General features: G+C 36.7%; 1 protein-coding gene across 1 annotated transcript in view; it reads left to right on the forward strand.

The window, feature by feature from the left end:
• The window catches only part of ABCA12 (ATP binding cassette subfamily A member 12), a 291,771-nt gene that overhangs the window by 227,163 nt on the left and 41,393 nt on the right, over window positions 1-23,215 (forward strand). Inside the window, exons 23-33 of the mRNA XM_078450550.2 lie at window positions 1,910-2,000; window positions 4,152-4,331; window positions 4,927-5,242; window positions 8,087-8,201; window positions 14,656-14,985; window positions 16,113-16,182; window positions 16,271-16,405; window positions 17,307-17,462; window positions 18,378-18,564; window positions 20,641-20,859; window positions 22,276-22,472. Of these exons, the coding sequence (XP_078306676.2) occupies window positions 1,910-2,000; window positions 4,152-4,331; window positions 4,927-5,242; window positions 8,087-8,201; window positions 14,656-14,985; window positions 16,113-16,182; window positions 16,271-16,405; window positions 17,307-17,462; window positions 18,378-18,564; window positions 20,641-20,859; window positions 22,276-22,472 (1,996 nt within the window). The remainder of the gene's footprint in view (window positions 1-1,909; window positions 2,001-4,151; window positions 4,332-4,926; window positions 5,243-8,086; window positions 8,202-14,655; window positions 14,986-16,112; window positions 16,183-16,270; window positions 16,406-17,306; window positions 17,463-18,377; window positions 18,565-20,640; window positions 20,860-22,275; window positions 22,473-23,215) is intronic.

Consider the following 23,215-nt stretch of genomic DNA (forward strand, 5'->3'; position numbering starts at 1 on the left):
AGTGCAATAATTTGCTATGAAGAAATTCTGTGATTGTGTCCATAAAGGGACCATCATCTAATGGAAGCAACTTGATTCTGCTCTAGACCAAAAATAAATCATTATTCCCAATTATTGAGGAAAAACTTATTTATGCAAATGTACACAGATTTTGAAATTTAAGGCTTTTAGCATAACACCTGGCTTTGCCAATGTGAATCCCGAGGCAAATGACATAAGACACTTGATCGACAGTTTACGAACTCTAAAATGAATATACTGAGAGCCACTTCACAGATTTGTGAGGATCATATGTGTGAAAGCATGTAAAAATAGTGTCACTCATCACAGGATTGATCGCAAAAGGAGTGGTGGGAGAATGGAGATATGGCTCAGTGGATCTTCTCTGAATTGCAACAGACACAGTGCTTTGTTTATTAGTAATGCTCTAATTCAGTTTTTCCAGGATGCACAAATTAATTCCTGGTAAATAGACTTCAGAGGACTTGGGTTATCATGGTGTGTAGCTGTGTGATAGCCGTCAGTCTACATGCTGTCACCTGCCCTTACCCCTCAGCATCTATGGATTTAGTGAATTAATTCTCTTGTATCTATGCTCTGTTCATACATATTATTCTTAACCTTTTATCTCCATGGTAACAAAACTGAAGATATTGGTAAGAAGGACAGAATGATGAGTGATCCTGGATTGTCCTCCAAAGGGAAAACCAGTTTTAGTCTGGTTCCCATAAAAACATGGCCATGAATTAACACATAAGATAAGCATTTCTCTAATCATGTTGAATTCTCTGTCTTCCGCCCTTTGGCCCTTTGGCCCTTATTAATTTTGTGTCCTTAAGGGACCTCAAGGTGTTCTGGAAAACTCTGTGAGAAAATTAAGCTAAACTCTGTTAGTGTGCAGTACACAGTAAGGTCTCAACAAGTGTTACCTGGCTGTATTTCTGGAGTGGTAGAAGCTATGTCTCCTAATTTGGAAGATAGCTATAAAATCATTATATGTTAAAGCGTTGAGGTTTGTTTTTTTTTAATTTTTCAGTCTTTCCATGGAGATAGAGAAATTTAAAGATTTATCGTCAGTTTATTTTTCCATGTTCACATAATTGTGCTTTTTGCAATGATAAATGATATTATAGTAATTTACATTTGAATGTTCTGATGACTCATTCATCTCTACTTTACAGAAAAGTAACATGAAGCTAGAAAAAGCAGATTGCTTGCTGAGAGCCCATAGCTAGGAAGTAGTAGAACTCTTGCACCAATCAGTTGTGATACGAAGTTCCATTTAGGCATCACAATTTTTTAAATATTTTTTAAATTTATTTTTGAGAGAGAGAGACAGCATGAGCAGGAGAAGGGCAAGAGAGAAAGGAGGGACAGAGGATTGGAAGCAGGCTCTACACTGACAGCAGTGAGCTCCATGTGGGGTTCGAACTCATGAACCATGAGATCATGACCTGAGCCGAAGTCGTTCAACTGACTGAGCCACCCAGGTGCCTATAGACTTCACAGTTTTTAAAAGTTGTATCAGTTTCTTTTAGTTGAACAAAATTCAACCATGAACCACTACAGTGGTGTATAGAGTATATCAAAAAACAAATGATGTCATAGCCGTGGGTAAAAGGACTGTTACATTGAATGTAATTTCCTAATGTTGATAATTAGAGTCATATCTGGCCACAGGAGCATGCTGACTAATTTGTGTCTATCAACAAGAAAAACCCAGCCTTTCTAGTCATTACCAGCCACGCACCTTCTCTCCCTTTCTAAGGATTTGTATGTGAGCACTGCAAGGTGTTGCATTGATAATGCCGGGTGGTTGTTACTTCCTTTCACTGTAGATGCTGTTAGACAGATGATGATTAAACATGTTTTCTTGTACTGAAACTGATTCCCTATTGTTATTTGTTAGAATACTTTAAGGAACCCCTTTGTGCAAGTTTTTGTGAAATTCTCTGTGGGACTTGATGCCGTTGAACTATTGAAACAGATCGATGAACTCGGTAAGTCCAGAGTTACAAAACTTTTATTCACTAGTCATGTCAGGAATGTGAAAAACATGGTTGCATTTGAAAACGTTTTATTTTCTTCTGCATTTGATTTTTAGCTAGTTATTCTAAGGACAGTAAAATCTTGGACATATCTATCCATCTTTTTCCCAGATAGTCGTATTACTACAAGTAGTAATAACTATTCACATACCAGTGTCTGCAGTTAGTTTCAACAAGCATATACTTCATGTATTCCTATAGTCATTGGTCACTTGGTAGATTGCTAGAAGTAAGAGGACGTCCCCCCCACCTCCCCAGCAACTTGATGAAAAGCAAGTCCTTAAGGACAAAGGAAGATGAAATGGTTTATTTCCAGTTACATTTAACATCTTATCTCTGCTGGCCTCAGTATCACTGTGATTAACCCAAAATGTAACTGGAAGAAATTATTGAGTTAGCAGAAGCAAAACAAAGGCAATGAAGAGACTCAAAAGAAAATAAACTTAAATCAGTATTCAAGGTTGGATCCTCCTCTCATGGTCATTTAAAAGAAACAGGCAAAGAGGATCAAAGGAAGCTGTCTGAACTTATGCATTCCCTCTGCCACATCCCCACCTTCAACCTAAGGGATGCAAGACATCTAATTCAGTCTGTGTCTGACTCACTGTTGCTATGCAACCACAAGTATGAGGAAGGGATTGAGAGCATCAGAATTTGGCTGCAGTAGAGCAAGTGCCCCTCCTCCCTGAAGCTCCTGGGACAGAAGTGACATAGTCTGTAAACCAGTAGGGAGGAATTAGGCTCATGTTTGTATTGTGTATAATTGTGTGCACTTTATGATAGTTGACCGAGTTTCATTAAGGAAAGATACTAGTGGATTTATTCTCTAAAAGTACCATTTGGGTAAGAAATCATTTGATCAAAATATCAGGAATATACTACAAAGTTTTATATAAATTTTATCTTCTTAATATAGGACAGGAGTTCTAGAATTTAAAAATAGACTAAAATGAATGTAGCAGTGAGACTTGATGTTTGTGTAATTGTATATGCAACTTAGTATCTGAGAGTTTATATAGTTTGAATTGGGAGTGGGGCACTGACCCTCATAGCTCGTTGATCCTGTCTGCCAGCATTTCTAAGGAATCCTTGGTGTTGTGTTAATTTCCAATGGCCGCTGGAGGCCACTGTTCAACCACAGTTTTACCCCTCCCCCACCAATGTCTATATCCAGCAAACCATTTCACTTTAAATTCTAATGAGAAATGCATTTAAGAAGTTGCCCTCTGTGAGAAATTAGTCTTGCGTTGGAGTTTGGAAGAGTCATGTTTGGGTTCTGTGAGGAGGGATTTATGATACAGCATTCTTGGTATTCATGATGATCAAGTCAGTGAAAATTTAATTGGCCAAGTGATTTATTAACTTGCAATTTCATATTTACCCTTTGTCTCGGTTGATTTCCTCATAAGGAATCATGAAATTGAAGAGCAATTAAATCCTCTTTCTTCCAAAGTAATTACCTGAAATAAAAACTTGATCATTTTGTCTAGATTAATACAGATATCAATAAACATAACTCACTTAAGGTTTTATATCAGTTTTAGAAAGTTGTTAACTATGTGGCATAGATTCTCACAGTCTCCTAAGAAATGATTCTGTAGCACAACTTATTTAATGACATAGTTTATTTGTTCTATACACTCTACATAGATTTTTCTTTGTTTAAATTCTTACATTCACATTCCCTGAATGAAGTTAAGTGTTTCTGTTTATTCAAAACTTTTATCACTAGTTTTCTTCCTGACTACATGTAGATATATATTTTTAATTATTCACCTTTAGTCATTGGTTACTTAAATTGTAGCAGAATATACTTTTAAATTGGCTTGTACCACTCTTTGAACTTGGGTCTACTATATCAGTACCAGCTCAACATACTCTTCAATGAATATTTGAACGACTGGATACATTTTCCTATGTGTTATTAGCTATTTTTGTTACTGGATATTTTTGGAGCAAATTCTACAACTTCCTATTACTCATAATCTAGTATAATGGTTATTATATACCAAAAAGTCAGTATTTTGTTTGTCTCAGTACTATTAGAAACAACATTATAATACAACTAATATGTGTTTTGTCTGTTTTGCTTTGCTTTTTTAGATATTCTAAGGCTGAAATTAGAAAACAGCATTGACCTCATTGATCATCTCAACACACTGTCCTCCCTGACAGTAAATATTTCCTCCTGTGTATTATATGACCGTATTCAGGCAGCAAAAAGCATAGATGAGATGGAGAGACAGGCTAAAAAGCTTTACAAAAGCAACGAACTCTTTGGAAGTAAGTGTCATTCTACTAGAGTTTGAGCTTCTCTTTGTACTAAAATTGGCCAAATTCTTTCCTCACCCCTTTCATCCAGAACTCAGAAAAGTAGTCTGGGGGGTCACTGTCCCCTCTGATGTCCTTAGAAATGAGAACCTTTAATGTAGTAAACCAACTATATTGTCCGTGGAGACTTCAACAAATGTGTAATTTTGTTGGCATGGTTAGAATTGAGACTGAAATGGATTACATAGTTATGGGGTGAAGTTGAGTCCATCTTCATAATCAGTCAAGATTATTCATTTGTGTGTGTGTGTGTGTGTGTGTGCGCGTGTGTGCGTGCGTGCGTGCGTGTTTTAATTTTAGTAAGTGGCTTAGAGTGATCTATTTAATCTGACCACTTAGTTTGTAATTATATTCTCAAACTCCTGCTTTGAGTCTCTGAAGTTGTCACTTCCAATTAGCCATCTTTCCTGTAAATTAGGAGCCTGAACTTACTGTCACATTACAAACTCAGTTGCCTGTTTGGCTGCCCCCTAAGTGTACCCTCCAAACAATGAATAATGTCAACCATAAAATAACCTTTATGCTGTTGTTTCCCTTTTATTTTTAGGTGTTATTTTTAAGCTTCCTTCTAACAGAAGTCGGCATAGAGGCTATGACTCTGAAAATGTCTCTCTTCCTCCTGTCATAAAATATACCATCCGCATGAGTCTCAAGACGGCACAGACCACAAGAAGCATAAGGACCAAGATTTGGGCCCCGGGGCCACACAATTCTCCATCACATAACCAGATCTATGGCAGGGCTTTTGTTTACTTACAGGATAGTATTGAGAGAGCAATCATTGAATTGCAGACTGGAAGAAACTCCCAGGAAATAGCAGTCCAGGTCCAAGCAATTCCATATCCCTGCTACATGAAAGACAAGTAAGTCTCTGCAGCTCTAGCCTCTTTTAATAGTCAACCACTTTTTTGAGCACTCATTTCTATGTATTCATTCACATGTATCAAATGAAAGCGATCTCTTTCACCAAAGTTTTGTCTAAAGCTTGCTTCCAGGAGAGGGTCGATGGTACAGGGCACAGCTCCACTACAGCTGCTCATTGTTACCAAAATGATGGCAAAGTTCTTACCAAATGATTCAGGTTTTCTTCATCATAACCCTTAGCTTTCCAAGGACTATGGCCCTTGAATTAGGAACATTAAACTACAGACCTGAATGCATCGCTGCACGGTTTTGATGCTGCCCACTCTCTACTGGTCTTCGCTTTCTCTAGTGAAAGGAAGGGATTAAACAAGACAATCTTAACATCTCTTCCAGCTCTCAAATTTTATTAAAAATCTGTGAGTCCATGACCAATTTTAAGAAAAATTTTGATAGAGCACATCATTGATTCACTCTCTAAGATAAATATTATGCCATCTAACACTATGTTATGTTAGGTACTACCAGTCCACTTGCTAGAAATCCTTATCTCAAATGGTTTGCTACATCAACAAAAAATGTACAGATCATGTTTTAGACAATTGAATTTGAATGTTCAAGAAGTCTGCCAGGCGGGTAGCGCTGGCTGGCTCCTCCACTCTGACCACAGTCAGCCTCATCCTCCTACATAAAAGCTTGAGGCAGAATATTACTTTAATGAAATTACACTTGTTAGCCCATTTGCTCAGTTTATATACAATTTAGATGGCTCTGCTCTGTTGTTTTTTTTTTTCTTTTTTCTTTCTATCAATGTGTCTGTCTACTTTGGCTGCTTCAAGAGCTGTAGATAAAATGAGGTGATGCAACCCTTTGTGCAGCAGCGATCCAGGGAGACGGATGAGGCTTCCACCAGTGGGTTGTCAAGGTTAGCTGCTTATTGTGGAGGCCAGTCAGTTCTCTGCAGCCTGAACTGTGTAGGAACTGCATCGGCTGGCACGAATAGTAAAGACCTGTGGGTTCAATTAAAAGAAAATTTCTCATCTATTTTCCGCTCATTTTTTCCCCCTTATAAATGTTGGTACCTAGGATAGTGGGTACCTGGATTTTCTTTTTAAGAATAAAAGTAACTATATTCTGCATTCTTCATGGGAGTATGGTCATAATATCCTACATATACATATCAACTCTTTATTGCATACAAAGTGCTTTCACATATATTATTTCCTCTGTTTACCCAACAACCTTAGTACGGTAAGTGAGATGAGGTATCATCAACCGTATTTTCCTGATGAAAAAACTAAAATCCAGAAAGCTTAAGTAACGTGTCCATAGTTGTATAGCCGGTAACTCAGTGGTCTTTCGATTAGGAGACCAGAATTTTCTCCTTTATATTAAACCAAACCTAAACCAAACCAATCTTAAAATACACCATCACTGGAAGAAACATTTTAGGGAATTTGTTATTAATGAATGAGGCCCTTTACCTAATTCTAGAGCCAGAAACACCATTAGGGCTGGACCTGAACCAAGAGAAAATTCATTCAACAAATATTGTCTAAGTGCCTAAGCCATGCCAGACAGTTTCCCAGGAACCAAAAAAAATGGATATGGCCCCCACCCTCTTCTCCATCCAAAAAAACAAACAAAACAAAAAAACAAAACCAAAAACAAAAAAACAGCACACACACGTATGAAACAAAACAAACAAACAAACAAAACCCTCCTATCTTTGATGATAATACACTTCTGATGCTAAAGTGATAATGATGGTGATGTCATGTTCCATTAATATTTGCATTTTTCATGAGGACCTTTGAAGGTAATTCCTTAGCCTTATAGATTAAAAGGGGAGTAGCCTTGGTGCCTTTCTCTAAGTGAAAATGTCAGTGGAGCCTACTACAGAAAGCAGATCAATTTAGAGTTCTTCTCATTGAAAACTACTCATTTGCGCATGGACATGTGAGTAATGTCAGAACCATGATTCTCAAAGTATGGTCTCTGGACCAGCAACATCAACATCAGCTGGGAAATTGTTTAAAATGCAAATTCCTTATCCCACCCCAGATATAATAGATCAGAAGGTTATGGGTAAGGCTCAGAAATCCGTGGTTTAGTAAGCCCTTCAGGTGATTGTGATGCACGGTTAACTTTGAGAAACACTGCATTGGAACTTTCTGGTATCATGGGCAGGCCACGGAAGAATATATTTGGAGCCTGATGAAGTCTTCCAGTGACTGCCTAATTTAACACATTACCAGAAAAGTCATTTATATACTGTTTATGAAACATCTCCTGGAGCATTATTTTGAGGAATCCAAGTTCTTTGTTCGCATTTTAAATTGAATGCTTTGAGTTTTATTTTATTTCATTTTGGGAAATTTAGTTTAATAATAACTATGAGCATCCAAAGAGTAGATAAATACAGTAATTTGGGATGATATAGCTTTTAGCTAGATAAACCAATCATCATCTAATTTTAAATCTGCCTTTTAGATAAGAATTTAGTTTAGACAGAAGGGTTTTGAGCTTTGAAATTATATCTATGTAATAATTATTTTCCTAGATAGGACATACTCAAACACACTCTAAACAATAGGGTAATTTTATCCAACAATCCAGAGGTTTTTTTTTTTTTTACTTTTGCAACAATACAGCAAGAAAATCAAAGGCTTACTGTTAAGTCAGCTTCATTCTTCATAAATAAAGGAATAATATTAATGACTATTCTCAATTTCAAAGCAGGATTATAATTTGTAAGAGGGAATGTGTTTTTGTATATCACAATCTGCACAGTTGATATTCATTAGGGTCGCTGAATTTTTTTTTTTGTTTCTGTTTTTTTGCAGCTTCCTAACCAGTGTCTCTTATTCTCTTCCAATTGTGCTCATGGTTGCCTGGGTTGTATTTATAGCTGCATTTGTAAAAAAACTTGTTTATGAGAAAGATCTCCGGCTTCATGAGGTATGTCAAGAATCTCTTTTTATTATAAATAAAATCTATTTGTATAATAATTAGTATGCTTTTCATCATATCTATACAAAATCAGAAAGCCTGACCCATACCTCATGAATTAAAAAGAAAAATATTTTGGGGCGCGTGGGTAGCTCAGTCGGTTGAGTGACCGACTTCGGCTCAGGTCATGATCTCACGGTTTGTGTGTTCGAGCCCCGCGTCGGGCTCTGTGCTGACAGCTCAGAGCCTGGAGCCTGCTTCTGATTCTGTGTCTCCCTCTCTCTCTGTCCCTCCCCAACTCATGCTCTGTCTCTCTCTGTCTCAGAAATAAATAAACATTAAAAAAAATTTTTTTTAAAGAAAATATTTTATGAATCATAAAGGCAGCTGATATAGCAATATTTTGTTTTAAAAAATTACGCAGAAATCATGTTATAAGTGCCTCTAAAAAACAAAATGTAAATAATTCTGAGTAAAATCTGAGTTCAATTTATAATCCTAAGAGTAATTTTTGCCCATGAAATTCCTATAGGAAATTCAAATAATAACAGTAATAATTAGTAAGGCAGGAAGATTGTTGGCATGGTAACTAAATGAGTCCAAACGAATTTAGATATAGATATATAGACGTAGACACAGACATAGTCATAGACAGACAGATGGCTTGTTTCAGCTCTCAATAAGCAAATTCTCTTTCCAGTATGCCTTGTCTTCTTCAGTTATCTTCTCTCCTATCTTCCACTGACTCATGATTCATAGAGACTAAGAATTTCATGTTATGCTACTGACTAGGTTAATAATATAATGATGAAAGACAGGACCTGGGATGTAAAGCATGGTCTCTTCTTGAGCATGTTCCCCGTCATTATTTCCAAATCCAAAATAGCTTACTTCTATTTAGAATTTATGAAAAAGTGCTGTGTGATTTTGGGATTGTATTGGAATAAAAATTATTTTATCTGCTCATCCTGTAATGAGTCAATCCTTACACTAACTGAGTGAAAAGAAAGCAAGAACATTTCAAAAGTGGGGCACAGTAATTATTGCAAGGCCTGGCTGACAACCTGAAATAATGAGGTTAGAGTAACTTGTTAGTCCACTTGTGCTTTTCAGACTTACTTTGCCAATGCTTCCAGGCAATTGATTATTTCTCCTTACAGGGTACAAATTACTGATTCATGTTTTTGTTAGCTCAGCATCAGGCTTCCAGGGGTGTTCTAGAGTTTGAACCTATACTTCTTACGTTTTCTATTTGAATTCTGGTTGATCCTCACAGCTGCATTTTTATATTTCAATTACAATTTGCTAAACCTCTCATCAACTGGTTTGAGCCTTCTTGTATTCAGAACTGTGTGTGATAGTTTCTTAATTCCAACTTAGAAAGGTTTTCTTTTTTCTTTCTTTTTTTTTTTTTTTTTTTTTTTTTTTGTATTCTAGTTAGTTAACGTACAGTGTAGTCTTGGCTTCAGGAGCAGAACCCAGTGATTCATCTCTTACATATGACACCCAGTGCTCATCCTGAGAAGTGCCCTCCTTAATGCTCGTCACCCATTTAACCCATTTCCCTCACTTACCCTCTGTTTCAGCAACCCTTGAGTTTGTTCTGTGTATTTAAGAGTCTCTTATAGTTTGTGTCCCTCTCTGTTTTTATCTTATTTTTCCTTCCCTTCCCCTATATTCATCTGTTGAGTTTCTCAAATTCCACATATGAGTGAAATCATATGATATCTATCTTTCTCTAACTGATTTATTTCACTTAGCATAATATGCTCCAGTTCCATCCACACAGTCGCAAATGGCAAGATTTCATTCTTTTTCATTGCCAAATAGTTTTCTAGTGTGTGTGTGTGTGTGTGTGTGTGTGTGTGTGTGTGTGTACGTACATACCACATCTTCTTTATCCATTCATCAGTTGATGAACATTTGGGCTCTTTCCATTATTTGGCTATTGTTGATAGCACTGCTATAAACGTTAGGGTGCATGTGTCCCTTCAAATCAGCATTTTTGTATCCTTTGGGAAACTTGAATCCATGCCCTAAAGCAGAATTTTGGTTGCAAACTCCTATCTTATATTTCTCTTTCAGTTTCCTGGTACTTAGAAGTGAATCTTCACAGATTAAAGGAAAACCTTAAAGTAGAAAATTGTGATAGATACTGAGTTCTTTTCTACTTCAAAATAAATACCTACCTTAAAGATAGAATTTGTGGTAGAAACACACAGTAAATATAAGTGTGTGTATTAAAGCACATCACTTTAAAAAAATTTTTTTTTAAATCAAAGCATAATTAAGAGTTCTTTCTCAATTGAAGAAAGACATATTTTTTTAATGGCACACTGGTTTCTGTTTGGTAGCTTTGTGTCTTCATTTTGCGTGCATCTACTTTCAAAATTCAACTACTTGATCTCAGGGTTCAAAGTCATACAGTAGAAAATCACTGAGCTTGGGATCAGAGAATCAGGCTTAGAGTCTTCCAGTTCATACTCACTTGGGCCCAATCCCTTCCACTAAGCCTTACTATCTAGACCTAATTCAGCACACACTTCCAGAATGTGACTCTCTCACTGCCACATTCAGTTATCCATATTTTATCAATTCTAAGGTAATACTTTTTTTTCCTTTGCTTCTTAAAGCCTCTGGAATTGGGATGCATTTGATAGGGTGTCACCATTTAATTGGTGGTGATTTTTCTTTTTTGGTGCCATGTAAAAATAATGGCACATCTTAAAATCAGTGGTGTCCTAAATTCAAAGGAATGCCATCTATTTGTGAGATGTGGAATGGACACCTCCTGCTCAATGCCTCCTGGTCAGCCTTCCTCTACTGCTCATGGTTCTAATCTTATGTCCTCCTGTTTAGAGGGAAAAAAGCTGAGCCCAGGGGGAGGTGACTTGGTGAAAACTGAAGGGCTAGTTAGTCATCCATCTGAGACTGGAACTCAAGTGTCTTGACTTTGAACCAATGCTTTTCCACATCATAGCTGCTTTCCCTCTTATCTTATTTTGGTGGCATAGACACTTAAGGACTTTTGATAATGATGATGGAAAATCTCCTCGGTTACCAGAGATTCAAAATCATGTTTTAATACCATCATTTTAATATTCAGTAAGTACTAAACTTTTAATTCCCTATGTCCTTCTCATTCCAATTAAATAAAAAAGGATAAAAAAATACTTTTTTCCTTCTGTAATTGCTCTTAAATCTGGGTAAGAAAACCAAGTTAGTTGCTATTTCAATGAAGCCATTAATCCTTGACCTTGTTATGATATGACTCCGGTGAGTTTCTTTAATTTGTTAAAGGAATTAGTACAAATATTAATGCCCAGTAAGTTTGTTGATGAGATTAATCCAGTAGTTTAAAAAAAAAAAAAAACTATTTTGAAATGCTCGTGGTTTTGTTCTGTGTTCCTTGCTTTTAAAAATTAAAATATTAAAACTTACAAAAATTGATTTACAACACACAGAGAAGTACTTTTGCACATTATTTTCTTGATTTATGGGTTAGCTTCATCTATCTAATCTAAGTCATTTATGGGGATTTCGGTGCTTATATTCAGCTGGAGACAAAATTTTGGAGTTGTTCTTTCTCAGTTCAGATAGGTAGTCTAAAATATCTGTGGTCTGAAGAGACGGGATTTTAGTAGTTCACTTTAAACATTTTTTATGCCTTCTTCATAGACACTATCCATCGCGGTAGTAGGAATTTGGAACATTTCAAGTAGTGATCACAACACCCTTTATATCTTACTAAAAAACAATAATTGTTAAGAAAAAAATTTTAATTGAGGTAGGAAATGTTACTATTCCTTATAAATTAGTGCTTGACATTCTTGTTGAATTGAATGAAGATTCAAGTAAATACATGAATCTTTGTGATTTCTTTTCCTGAGAGCATTAATGTCAGTTCCTGTGCATAAGCTTTTTTGAATGTGGCAACACATTTACCCAAAATCTTGCCAAACCTGCTCTCAGTATTTTCTGCCATCCACTGAAGCAAACTCTGTGTACAGGGGTTTTCCTTGAGCAACAGGTTATGAGATGCTGATGAATTGCTTCAGGCAGGTTTGGAAGGCTTGAGACAAGTGACTCTTTGATTGCAAAGTTGGCACCTGACATATGTCACTCTGAGGATCAACTAATGACATCCAGGAAAGCATAGCCAGAGATTCTCGGTGGGCCATCTTCCATCAGCAGGTTTGGTCTTATTTATTATAACGATGTTGGCAGTGAATCTGGATAATTTATGGATGACTTACATGCTCTCCTTGCTCTTTCTCTTTATGAATAACAGCTGTTCTCCTCATGGCACAATATCCTGAAGTTTAACACTGAAGTTTCATGCTAGAATGTTAAGTAGTGAACACTTTTGGAAGCACCTAGCTCAGTCTGTGTCCATAGGAAGCAATGATCACCCTCCAACTTTTACCAACTCTTGGGAATAGGGATCTGATCTCAAATCTTGAAAATTTCAAAATTACAGGGATAAACACCTTTGGTCCTGGTCTTCAGGTTTGCCAGATTATCTTTTAATAAGCTATAAATGGAGAATTTTCTAGTTATAAAAATGTTTTATATTGCAGCTATCAAATTGTTGGGAAAGGAAAACATGTTTACACACACCAAAGTCAGCTTTATTTCATGTCCTAGATGCTTTATATTCACCTTGTGAAATAAATTGACATTGTCTCCTACTAACATACGCTGCTATTGGGGAAAAGTATTTTTCACATAGGTCACATGAAATTAGGTGGTGGGTATCAGCTCTGGAGTAGTTATATGGGTCCCATAACTCTCCAGTTAATTCTGAACTCAGTTAAACCTCAAAATACAAATAAGAAAGGCAAATGAAAGAGCTAACGTATCATAATCATACTGGAATGGGCACGTGTCTCTGAAATGCAGTCATCAAACATGACACAGTAATTTTTTCAAATTGGTTGGGGTGCAGAGAAAAAATTTCGATAAGACCTGTGAGGTGTATTTTCATACTGAAATGTAATTTTGTTTTCAATGATAGATACATAGTAAATGGAGGAAACCTTCCATAGTACATCTTTGCTCCATGCTGAGTTTTTTACTTTGACCCACACTTCCATTCCTATGGAAACATAAGTTGAATCTTTACTGCAAAGGGCAGGAAGGCCTGGGAAGAGAGAAGCAGTAAGGAGGGAGGAGGGTGAGGAAGAGGGCAAAGTTAAGAGAAAAAGTCACACGCTTTTTTCTCAGTGGTGATTAGCTTAAGGCCCACAGCTTAGACTGTTGGCAGTCAGGTAGCTGTTTCCATGGCAACAAGAGGAGCAGCAGAGTTATCAAAATGTGATAAGTTACAAAGGCAGAAAGTAAAAATCACTATTTTGCGTGTAGAGCAAAAGATTCAGCAGCATTCCTTTTTTTTTTTTTTTCTTCCTGGACAAGTTAGGTTTAAAGAAGGAGGACATTGAAAATCCTTGATTTTACCTGAAATACTAGATTATAAAGCTTTAGTGGAGCATTTCTTTTGTTCTTTTTTAAAAATGGACTGTTGATTCATAAGCTTAGCATTAATCATATATTGTTAAAACCAGGTACCAGGATATGCAGGTTCCCACAAATTGCAACATGTCATCAAATTTGAGACAACCAAGATCCAGGGGACGTTAGAGCTTTCAGAATCCCTTTGAGTTAATGCTCAAACATATCATGCTGATCTGTTTTTCTACCTTGGTGAAATGCCTTGGCCTTTAGGGATGTTACTGAGTTATTAAAGAATATAAATTGAGAGAGAATGAATCTCAGATACATGAGTTCATTTTGGGTGCATGAATGTCTTTTTGAGAAACAAAGATGACAGACCTGACCGAGACTACCAGTGATCTTAAGGATGGGGAAGCTGTGCCACAAGGCAGAAAGTCTCCCTTCAAAGTTTCCATGTTTTAAATCTTAGGAATCAGGTCCATTCTACTTTTCTCAGGAAGCTGAATACTGATTGTGTTGTCCATCAATGTTTAGATTTTTCTTAAAGAGAGTTTTGCTATCTCAATCCCTATAGTGAATTTGAAACAAACCGTGTTTTTCTACCTGCTTGAAATATTCATGCCTGCACAAATGTCAAATTCATGTTGTAAAATTCTGCAGAAGACACCATAAATTTTGATAATCTATTCTAAATTAATTTAATCTGGGTGCATCAGTTAGATACCAGTTATAAAATGAAATTGGAAAAAATTAAAAAAAGAACCTCACCATCCAAATCATCCATTATATTAGGCACTCTGAAAGCATACAATTTAAATTGGGCTGATGTAAATGGTCGTATTAATTTTACATAGCAAGCATGGACAAATCCTTGACTTATGAAAATCATTAAGATGCCTAGTTCCATATATATGAAGAGTCTCATGGGCATTTTGGCATGGTGCAGAAATAATTGCTATTTGAGAGAATATCTGCTCACAAAGTGGCTAACGCTTTTTCCTTTTCACAGTACATGAAGATGATGGGTGTGAACTCCTGCAGCCACTTTTTTGCCTGGCTTATAGAGAGTATTGGATTTTTACTGGTTACCATCGTCATCCTTATCATTATTCTGAAGTTTGGCAATATTCTTCCTAAAACAAATGGTTTCATTTTGTTCCTGTATTTTTCGGACTACAGCTTCTCAGTTCTTGCCATGAGCTATCTTATCAGTGTCTTCTTCAACAACACCAACATTGCAGCCCTTATTGGAAGCCTCATCTACATCATTGCTTTTTTTCCCTTTATTGTTCTGATTACAGTTGAGGATGAATTGAGTTATATTGTAAAAGTATTCATGGTGAGTCAACTGTCACAACTGAATGGCTAGTGTGTGATAAGAATTGGTTCTTTTTATGCTTTTAGACTCTCAAACTAAAAGTTAATTTATCTAAATTGAAAAGTTCTGCAATTGCAAAATAAGCTTAAGTGTTCTAATGATAGTTTTTTCTATATCACTGAGTACTGTACAAACATAAGACAATGAAAACGAAACTTTCCCCCCCAGTTGTTAAAATCATAGTATGTAATGCTGTTAAATAATTTCTGAAGAAAGAATAATCTTTTAAAAACAATCATTTTAAAGATCATCACAAATTCTAACTTCTTTTCTGGTCCAACTCCTTAAATATCTTAAAGCCTTTATTACTGTAATTATTCACATGTGTGAATAATTTTCATGGGTTTGGTAACATACAATATAACTTATAGGCATAAAGACAAATGCACTGACAGCATATAATCAATTTTGAATTCTTTTCTGCCTTTTCAATTCAAAAGTATTGAATTAACTTAAGAATTTTAATGAAATCAATAAGAATAGTTTGAAATTTGGAAAGCAGAAAAATAAATCTCTTTGAGAGTCATATTGCAACTTTGGTGTTTATGGAAATGGAAAGTGTTAAATAACTTTCATTTAACATTGACTACTTTGGGTTAATGCAACATTAAATTTCTAATTTGTTACATTGTAAGTATTCAATCAATTCATATTTTAGTATATTTTAATTCATAGTACTTCTGTTACCTGTAATCAATTTATGAAGTAAAAACATCTTATGGCTTCTAACAGTTGATTTGATTTTAGTCTTAGTCTTAGCACTGCATTACCTTTTAATTACCTATTTTATAAATTGCTGAGTAACATTTAACTAAACTTAGATACATATTTTGGGTTTTTGGCAAATATTTTCCAAGTCATAATTTTCCTGATTTTGTTTTCCGCTATTCCCTCTTCTCTTCTTCAGAGGGGTAGTGTGCTTGGTACGGGACCTCTGGACCTGTACCAATGGGATCTCTCCATTTTTAAATACGCTTAGGGAGTTAGTGTCAATTTTATCTGTGTAAGTGTCCAAAGTTTTAAGTATGTTTAGATCCCTCTTGCACAAAACTTGTAAGAGCTATCATTGCTGTTTCATTTCTTCACAGAGCCTGCTGTCCCCAACAGCATTCAGTTATGCAAGTCAATACATTGCAAGATATGAGGAGCAAGGCATTGGTAGGCTCACTTCCTTTAAAACTAGATTTTATCCTTCACAACTGCAGTACATCTCGCAGAAGAATAAATACATGTGTTTACTTTTTAGGTCTTCAGTGGGAAAATATGTACAGTTCCCCAGTTCAGGATGACACTACCTCCTTTGGCTGGCTCTGCTGTCTAATCCTAGCTGACTCTTTCATTTATTTCCTTATTGCTTGGTATGTCAGAAATGTGTTCCCAGGTATGAACATACTTCCTACAGATATATTTTGTATAGTTTTCATGCTTATAAATCGGCTACTATATATTTTTTAATATTTGATCTGCCATATATAGTCTCAAAAAAAAAAAAAAATACAAACTTAAAACTACAAACTAACCAGAACTTTCCAGGACAAGATAGTGCACTGACTGGTGAATTCCTTCTCTGATGTTCCTTTAAAGGGTGGAGTGTATCAAGAAGCATGGAATCCAGTCTTTCCAATTGGGCACATGAGACATGATAAAGCAAAACCAATTCTCCTAATTCTGAGGAGAATTTACCAAATTCTAATAGAAAACACTAGTTAGAGCCCCTATTTTAGTTCTCAGGTCATCATTACTTTTAACATGCTTGAGAGCTTTTCCATTCAGCCTTACTGATATTTGTGTATTTCCTGGTGTTGTAGAATAGAAGAGTATACTTCCATTTGCATAAGTTCTTATAAAAGACAAATGTGTAGAGACAGAAAGCAAATCAGTAATTGTCTAGAACTTGAGGTGGGACCAGGAGTTATCTGTACATGGGCATAAGAACACTTGTTGAAGCTGTAGGAATAGTCTAATAATGCATGGGTTGTGGTGATGGTTGCACAACTTCAGGTATTTACTAAAATCATCTACCTCTACACTTATTATAATGAGCAGATTTTATGGCATGTAATTATACCTCAATGAAGTTATTTTTTAAAAAGAATAAAAGAGAGGCTATCTTTTTTTGCTTTACTTTGGAAACAGACTACGCTTTAATTTGATATAGATCAAAAAAAAAGAAAGAAAGAAAATACTTTCTGAACCATATATAATGTTCTGTTGTTTAGCTTCTGATGCCTAATGTTAACAATCAGCTAATATTTATTCTTCCTAATACATTTTTATCACAGGTACCTATGGCATGGCAGCTCCGTGGTATTTTCCAGTCCTCCCTTCCTATTGGAAGGAGCGATTGGGATGTACAGACATGAAGCATGAGAAAAGCAATGGCCTTATGTTTACTAATATCATGATGCAGAACACCAACCCATCTGCCAGTAAGACAAGTAGGTCAACAACAAGCATTATTATGACAGAAGTGATATAAAATTTACATGACGAGTGATTTTAATTATGTTTTTCTAAATGGCAAAATTATCATCCTTTTAGTCATGGATGAATATGTCCACACATATGTGTTCAGACTCTTATGGAGATTAAATTGTGGCTTTTTCTGGGCTCATTAGCTCAGTTGGTTAGCATATGGCGCTAATTAGGCCAAGATTGTAGATCCCTTTGTGGTCCAGTTAGATTCACACAGAGAAAAAATTTGTTCCTTGGCCACAGTCTACACCCCTAACTCCAGCCATCTGTCACTAGTCAAAAAGAGTAACCAAGTTACAAATACAGATAATTTAGCATAACCCATCACCAACGCTGAACAAACAGTTTAAAGCTCATGACTTACATTGGGGGAGTAGTGCCATCTTCATAAGGTAAGGATGACCCATATCCATGGTCTATGTGTGGTGCCTAAAGCAGATGTGGATAGTAATCAATAAACTGGATTCTATAACCACAGATCTGAACTGGCCTTGTCACCGTAAAATCACATCTTGTAGACATTTTTTTTCCATTAGTTGGTATCATCCTGTCTGATCAGAGAACTTAGACTGCCTTTTAAATATTTGAGATCTGTTGAATCAAGGAGAATTCATTATTATGATAACGTAGTCTAAGACTACCTGTTCTGACAGAGAGGTGTGATATGAGCCTTGGAGAATGTGGTTCCCCACCTCATTCATTCTTTAACCAAATGAGAAGGAGGCTGAAGGCTACAATAGATATTTTGTTTCCAGAGTTATTTTTACTTAGAGGCCTGTGTTGTTATAGTCTTCAGTTTTTAATTAAGGAAAAGTCTCTCTCTAGCTGCATTTTCCTTCTTTGTGAGCTTTATAATTCTTCTCTTGATTTCCCTTCAGGTCCTGAGTACATGTTCCCCTCCAACATTGAGCCTGAACCTAAGGATCTCACAGTTGGGGTTGCCCTTCATGGGGTCACAAAGATCTATGGCTCAAAAATTGCTGTTGATAACCTCAATCTGAACTTCTATGAAGGACATATTACTTCATTGCTGGGGCCCAATGGAGCCGGGAAAACTACTACGATGTATGTTACTTTTTAACACTTATTGTCCTGGAAGCCTATTACTTAATATTTCCTCATTTCTTTCATAAAGAATAAAGTTACTACATCTCCGAGATAGATTAAGGTAGCTCATTTTGTTTACTATAAAATGGAGTCTAAGTCAGAGATCCCAATCTGAGACCTCAAAAGGCCAGATCAGGCTGAACCAGTACTTCTTAAAAGTTTTTAATTCAGTGCCAATATTTACAAATGGAGAGGTTTTCTAATAAAAAGAAATATTCTTCACATTCCTTGGATAATAGGATGTTCTGGCAATACTGGGTCCACAGTCTAAGGTGGGGACAATTGGTTGCGTCTTACTGGTGACTGTTCTCTTAAAGGGGACATCTGCTTTCTGATTTATTCCTGTTCCTCACAAATCTGCACTGTCTCATATGCCCAGTCTGCTTCATTTATTTGCATTTCTATTCTGGCCCATGTATAATTTTGAGTTTACACACTTTGCTATAAACACACTCAGCCCCAGCTGCTCCTTGCCTTGATTCATGAAGAAAGAAATCACCAGCTATCAGATATAGATCAAAAGGGCTAGGAGTGGTACATGAGCTGTTCTTTCTCACTCATGATTTAACTGATGTGTCCAAAAGGAGAAGAGACTCAAATGTTTTTAAAGTGACATCCTTTTGAATTTTTTTTGTGACTCACCTCCAGTGCTCCACATTCTTGGCTGGAAGTCAACGCTAAGCTGCTGTTTCTCTTTAGCTCTTATTTGAAAAAAAGCGTCAGTTGCTGGATATCCTACTTAGTATTATCATAAGTAAGCTTCGTGACTGCCAAAATATATTCAAATTAATTTTTCTTTTGCAAATAAAAGGGGACAAAGTAAGGTCATGAAATGAGGGAACATGCAGCTACTCTTATTTATATGGCCTGCTTAAATTCAAAGTTGGCTTTCTAGTGAAAACATAGTGATTTAGTGCTTAAAAGCAGGTTTCTAATAGGCAATAAGAGACCAGCGAAGAAAAGAGAAGAAGGTTTTTTGAAGAAGCTGAATTTTAGCTGAGAAAGTCCTAATTTTATTCTTCTGAATATGAAGAATGAGTTGCTTATATTTCAAGGTGTTTTTGTGGGAAGAATTGCGTATATGATTGATTCCCTATTAAATCCACAATAGTCATTTAGGGTTCATTATATACAAGATACAAGGTACTAGTTAGGTACTAGAGACAGTGGTGGAAAAATGGATCCTTTGCATGACCTCATGGAGCTTACATGTTACTGGAGAAGATGGATATTAAGTAATTGCTCAGTTTATTAACCATCTGAAAAATGATAAGCAATTGTCTACTAAGATAGAGAATAATCACAGTGTAGATAAAGGGACTGAAAGTGACCAATGTTCACATGGGAAGGAGAGTGGTGTGGTCAGGAGCAAGTGGTGGTGTGGCTTGCACTGTGGTGTGGCTGGGAAAATGGGACATATGGGCAGAGGTTGAAAACAGAGATAGGAGGAGGATGCAAACACAGCTTCTGGATTCTAGGCTTGTGCAACCAGTATTTGGATTCATCGTATGGTGAAAGAGGAACATCAGTGGGGGCACAGAGTTGAGGGCAAAGATCCTGAGTTAAATTTTAAACATGTTGAGTTTGAGGGTCCTGTAAGATGTCTTATGGAGATGTGATACTGTCTTCTGGATATACAGTGCAAATCTGGATCTGAGTGGTGAGGTCTGGGCTAAAGATATAAATTTGAGACTCCACGACTCATAGATACCATCTGATGCCAGGGAGGTGCATGAGTTTGCTCAAGGAGAGAGCATACTTGGCAATTAAAGTGTGTGACCATTTCTGTCATTACTACGGCCACCACCCCTCCCCATCATTGTCACTGTGTAGTGTTTATGTAACACTCTAAATAATTAAAAGCTTAAAAGTCACTCAATGTTTGTTCTCATGTAATACCATTTTATTTTATAGCTTGGTCTTACCTGAGGTGATACACTGTAATACTGTTTGCTAATGAATGAGATATATTTAGTTCTAAAATCTAACTTAAATGCTTGGTTGATACCTAATTTATCATTTCTTCATTTTCAGCTCCATGTTGACTGGGCTTTTTGGGGCTTCAGCAGGCACCATCTTTGTTTATGGAAAAGATACCAAAACAGACCTACACACGGTACGGAAGAGCATGGGGGTCTGCATGCAGCACGACGTCTTGTTTAGTTACCTCACTACCAAGGAACACTTACTCCTGTATGGCTCCATCAAAGTTCCTCACTGGACTAAAAAGCAGCTGCATGAGGAAGTGAAAAGGTCAGTATAGTGGCAATCAGGACATGCACTGGTAACGCCTCTCAAAAAGACGTCAAGCTATGGTAATGATAATGCCTGTAGGAAACATTTGGTCACAAAAGAATTGGTTTTAGTTTTTCTACTTTTCCGGTATTGTATATATTTTATGTCATCATCATCACGAGCCAATTATTGTACTGAAACTGTTTAACTTTCTTCATCTCGGGCTACCATATTGCCCCAAATCCTCTGTTTCTAATGGCTACAACATCAGGCAAAGCCTGCTAACTGGACACCTACCTTTCCTCTCCCTTATACAGTTTATCCTTCAAAGAGCAGCCTGGGTGACCTTTTTAAAAGACAAATCAGGGGATGCTGGGGTGGCTAAATCAGTTGAGTGACCGACTTCAGCTCAGATCATGACATTGAGGTTTGTGAGTTCAAGCCCTGCATTGGGATCTGCACTGACAGTGTGGAGGCTGCTTGGGATTCTCTTTATTCTCTCTCTCTGCCCCTCCCCACTCATGCTTCTCATGCTTTTCTCTCTTTCTCTCTCTAAAAATAAGTAAATAAACTAAAAAAAAAAAAAAAAAAAAAAAGACAAATCAGACCGTGTAACTCCAGGGTTCAAAGTCCTTTATGGCATCCCACCACATTCAGTGTTGAACTCAGTAGAGGCCAAGAGACCCTACAAGACTTGCCCCCATCTCACTTCTGATGTCATTTCCTTCTAGTTTTCCTCCATTCACTGTGCTCTAGACACTGCCTAAGTCACACACTGGCTTATACTCCCGCCACAGGGCTTCTCACTTATTGTTTCCTCTACTTAGAGCAGCCTTCCCCAGACAGCTGTTTGACCCACTCCTCCATTTTCCTAGTCTCTGATTAAATATCACCTTCTCTGAGGGGATGACTGTATATATATATATGCTTAAAATAGCATGCCCCAGGCACTCCTTATCTCATGTACCCTGCTTTATGTATTTTTTATTATACTTGTTACCACCTGGTGAATTATAAACATACTTGGGAATATGTTTATTGACCAAATTTTATCTGCATCCTTCCCAATACATACACATACTAGATAGAACCTAATCTCCTTATGGGTAGGAATATTGTCTTCTCACTACTTTCCTCCAGTAGCTTAAACAGTCTGGCACAAAACAGGCAGGCCTTCCCTAAGTATTTTTCAATGAACAAATAAAAAAATGAGCCATGTATTCCCTTGTGTTGTTTTCTGGGTATCAATTTTGAACCTCCAACTAGACGATAAACAATAAAAAACCGTATCATGAATCCTTAATAGTGTATTGTACCTTGCTGAGCACATAATAGTTGCTTAGTAAATACCTATTACTTAAAGTACTTATTGTATTTTTTCAATATTCAAATATTTTCTCTGTCAAAAATAACCACCATACATTATTTTTGAAGGACGTTAAAAGATACTGGACTATACAGCCATCGTCATAAGAGAGTTGGCACTTTGTCAGGAGGAATGAAGAGGAAGCTATCCATATCTATAGCTCTTATTGGTGGATCACGGGTGGTCATTTTGGATGAACCATCCACTGGAGTTGACCCATGTTCTCGCCGAAGTATATGGGATGTTATATCCAAGAACAAAACTGGTATGAGGACCTTCTTATAACTTGTCCACCCAGCAGTCATAACTTTGTCCTCTGGGATGCTTGCAACCAAGCCTACACCTTTTCTGTTTAGAAGCCCTGTTAAAAGTCTCAGATGGAGTCTTCCCCTTCCCAAAGTCTTCTCTTCCCGCCATTAAATTTCTGGGTTTATTAGTTAATATCCCTGTAGTGCCCCCTGTGAGTTGAGTTCACTGGCCTTTTTGAGAGCATGCAAAAAGATAGAAGTCCCAAATTCTGCCTACAGGAGCTTAGAATCTAATTAGAGAGATCAAACATACACAAACGAAAATAAACTGAAAACAGACTAAACAAGTGCTAACAGGATGTGAAGCAAAGAAGCAATCAGAGTGGAGCGGATTAATCAGAGAGGAATATTCAAAAAGTCTTGAAAATTATTGCTTCTTCATAGTGAAAAAAGTGGGGGAGAGAGACAGGCAAAGAGAGAAAGAATGGAAATGAAGACAAAGGAGCAAACTAAGGAAGGAGTTGCTAACGCGTGCCTCTGACTGATGGACATTCAGCCATACAGCAAAGGCAATGCCTTTTCGCTGCCGACTTATGAGAAAAGAGCCCTGTATATTTAGCAACACCCCTTCCAAATTTCTCCTTGTTTATTTTGAAAGCTCCTTCTGGTCAGTTTTTCAGTTAACTCATAAAACGTGCTTCATCTCCTCATAAATCACAGGATTTACTCGTGCTAACTCTGTATATCTCAGGAGCTGTGT

The sequence above is a fragment of the Panthera onca genome, chromosome C1 (assembly GCF_046562875.1).
Source record: "Panthera onca isolate mPanOnc1 chromosome C1, mPanOnc1 haplotype 2, whole genome shotgun sequence".
NCBI lineage: Eukaryota > Metazoa > Chordata > Mammalia > Carnivora > Felidae > Panthera > Panthera onca.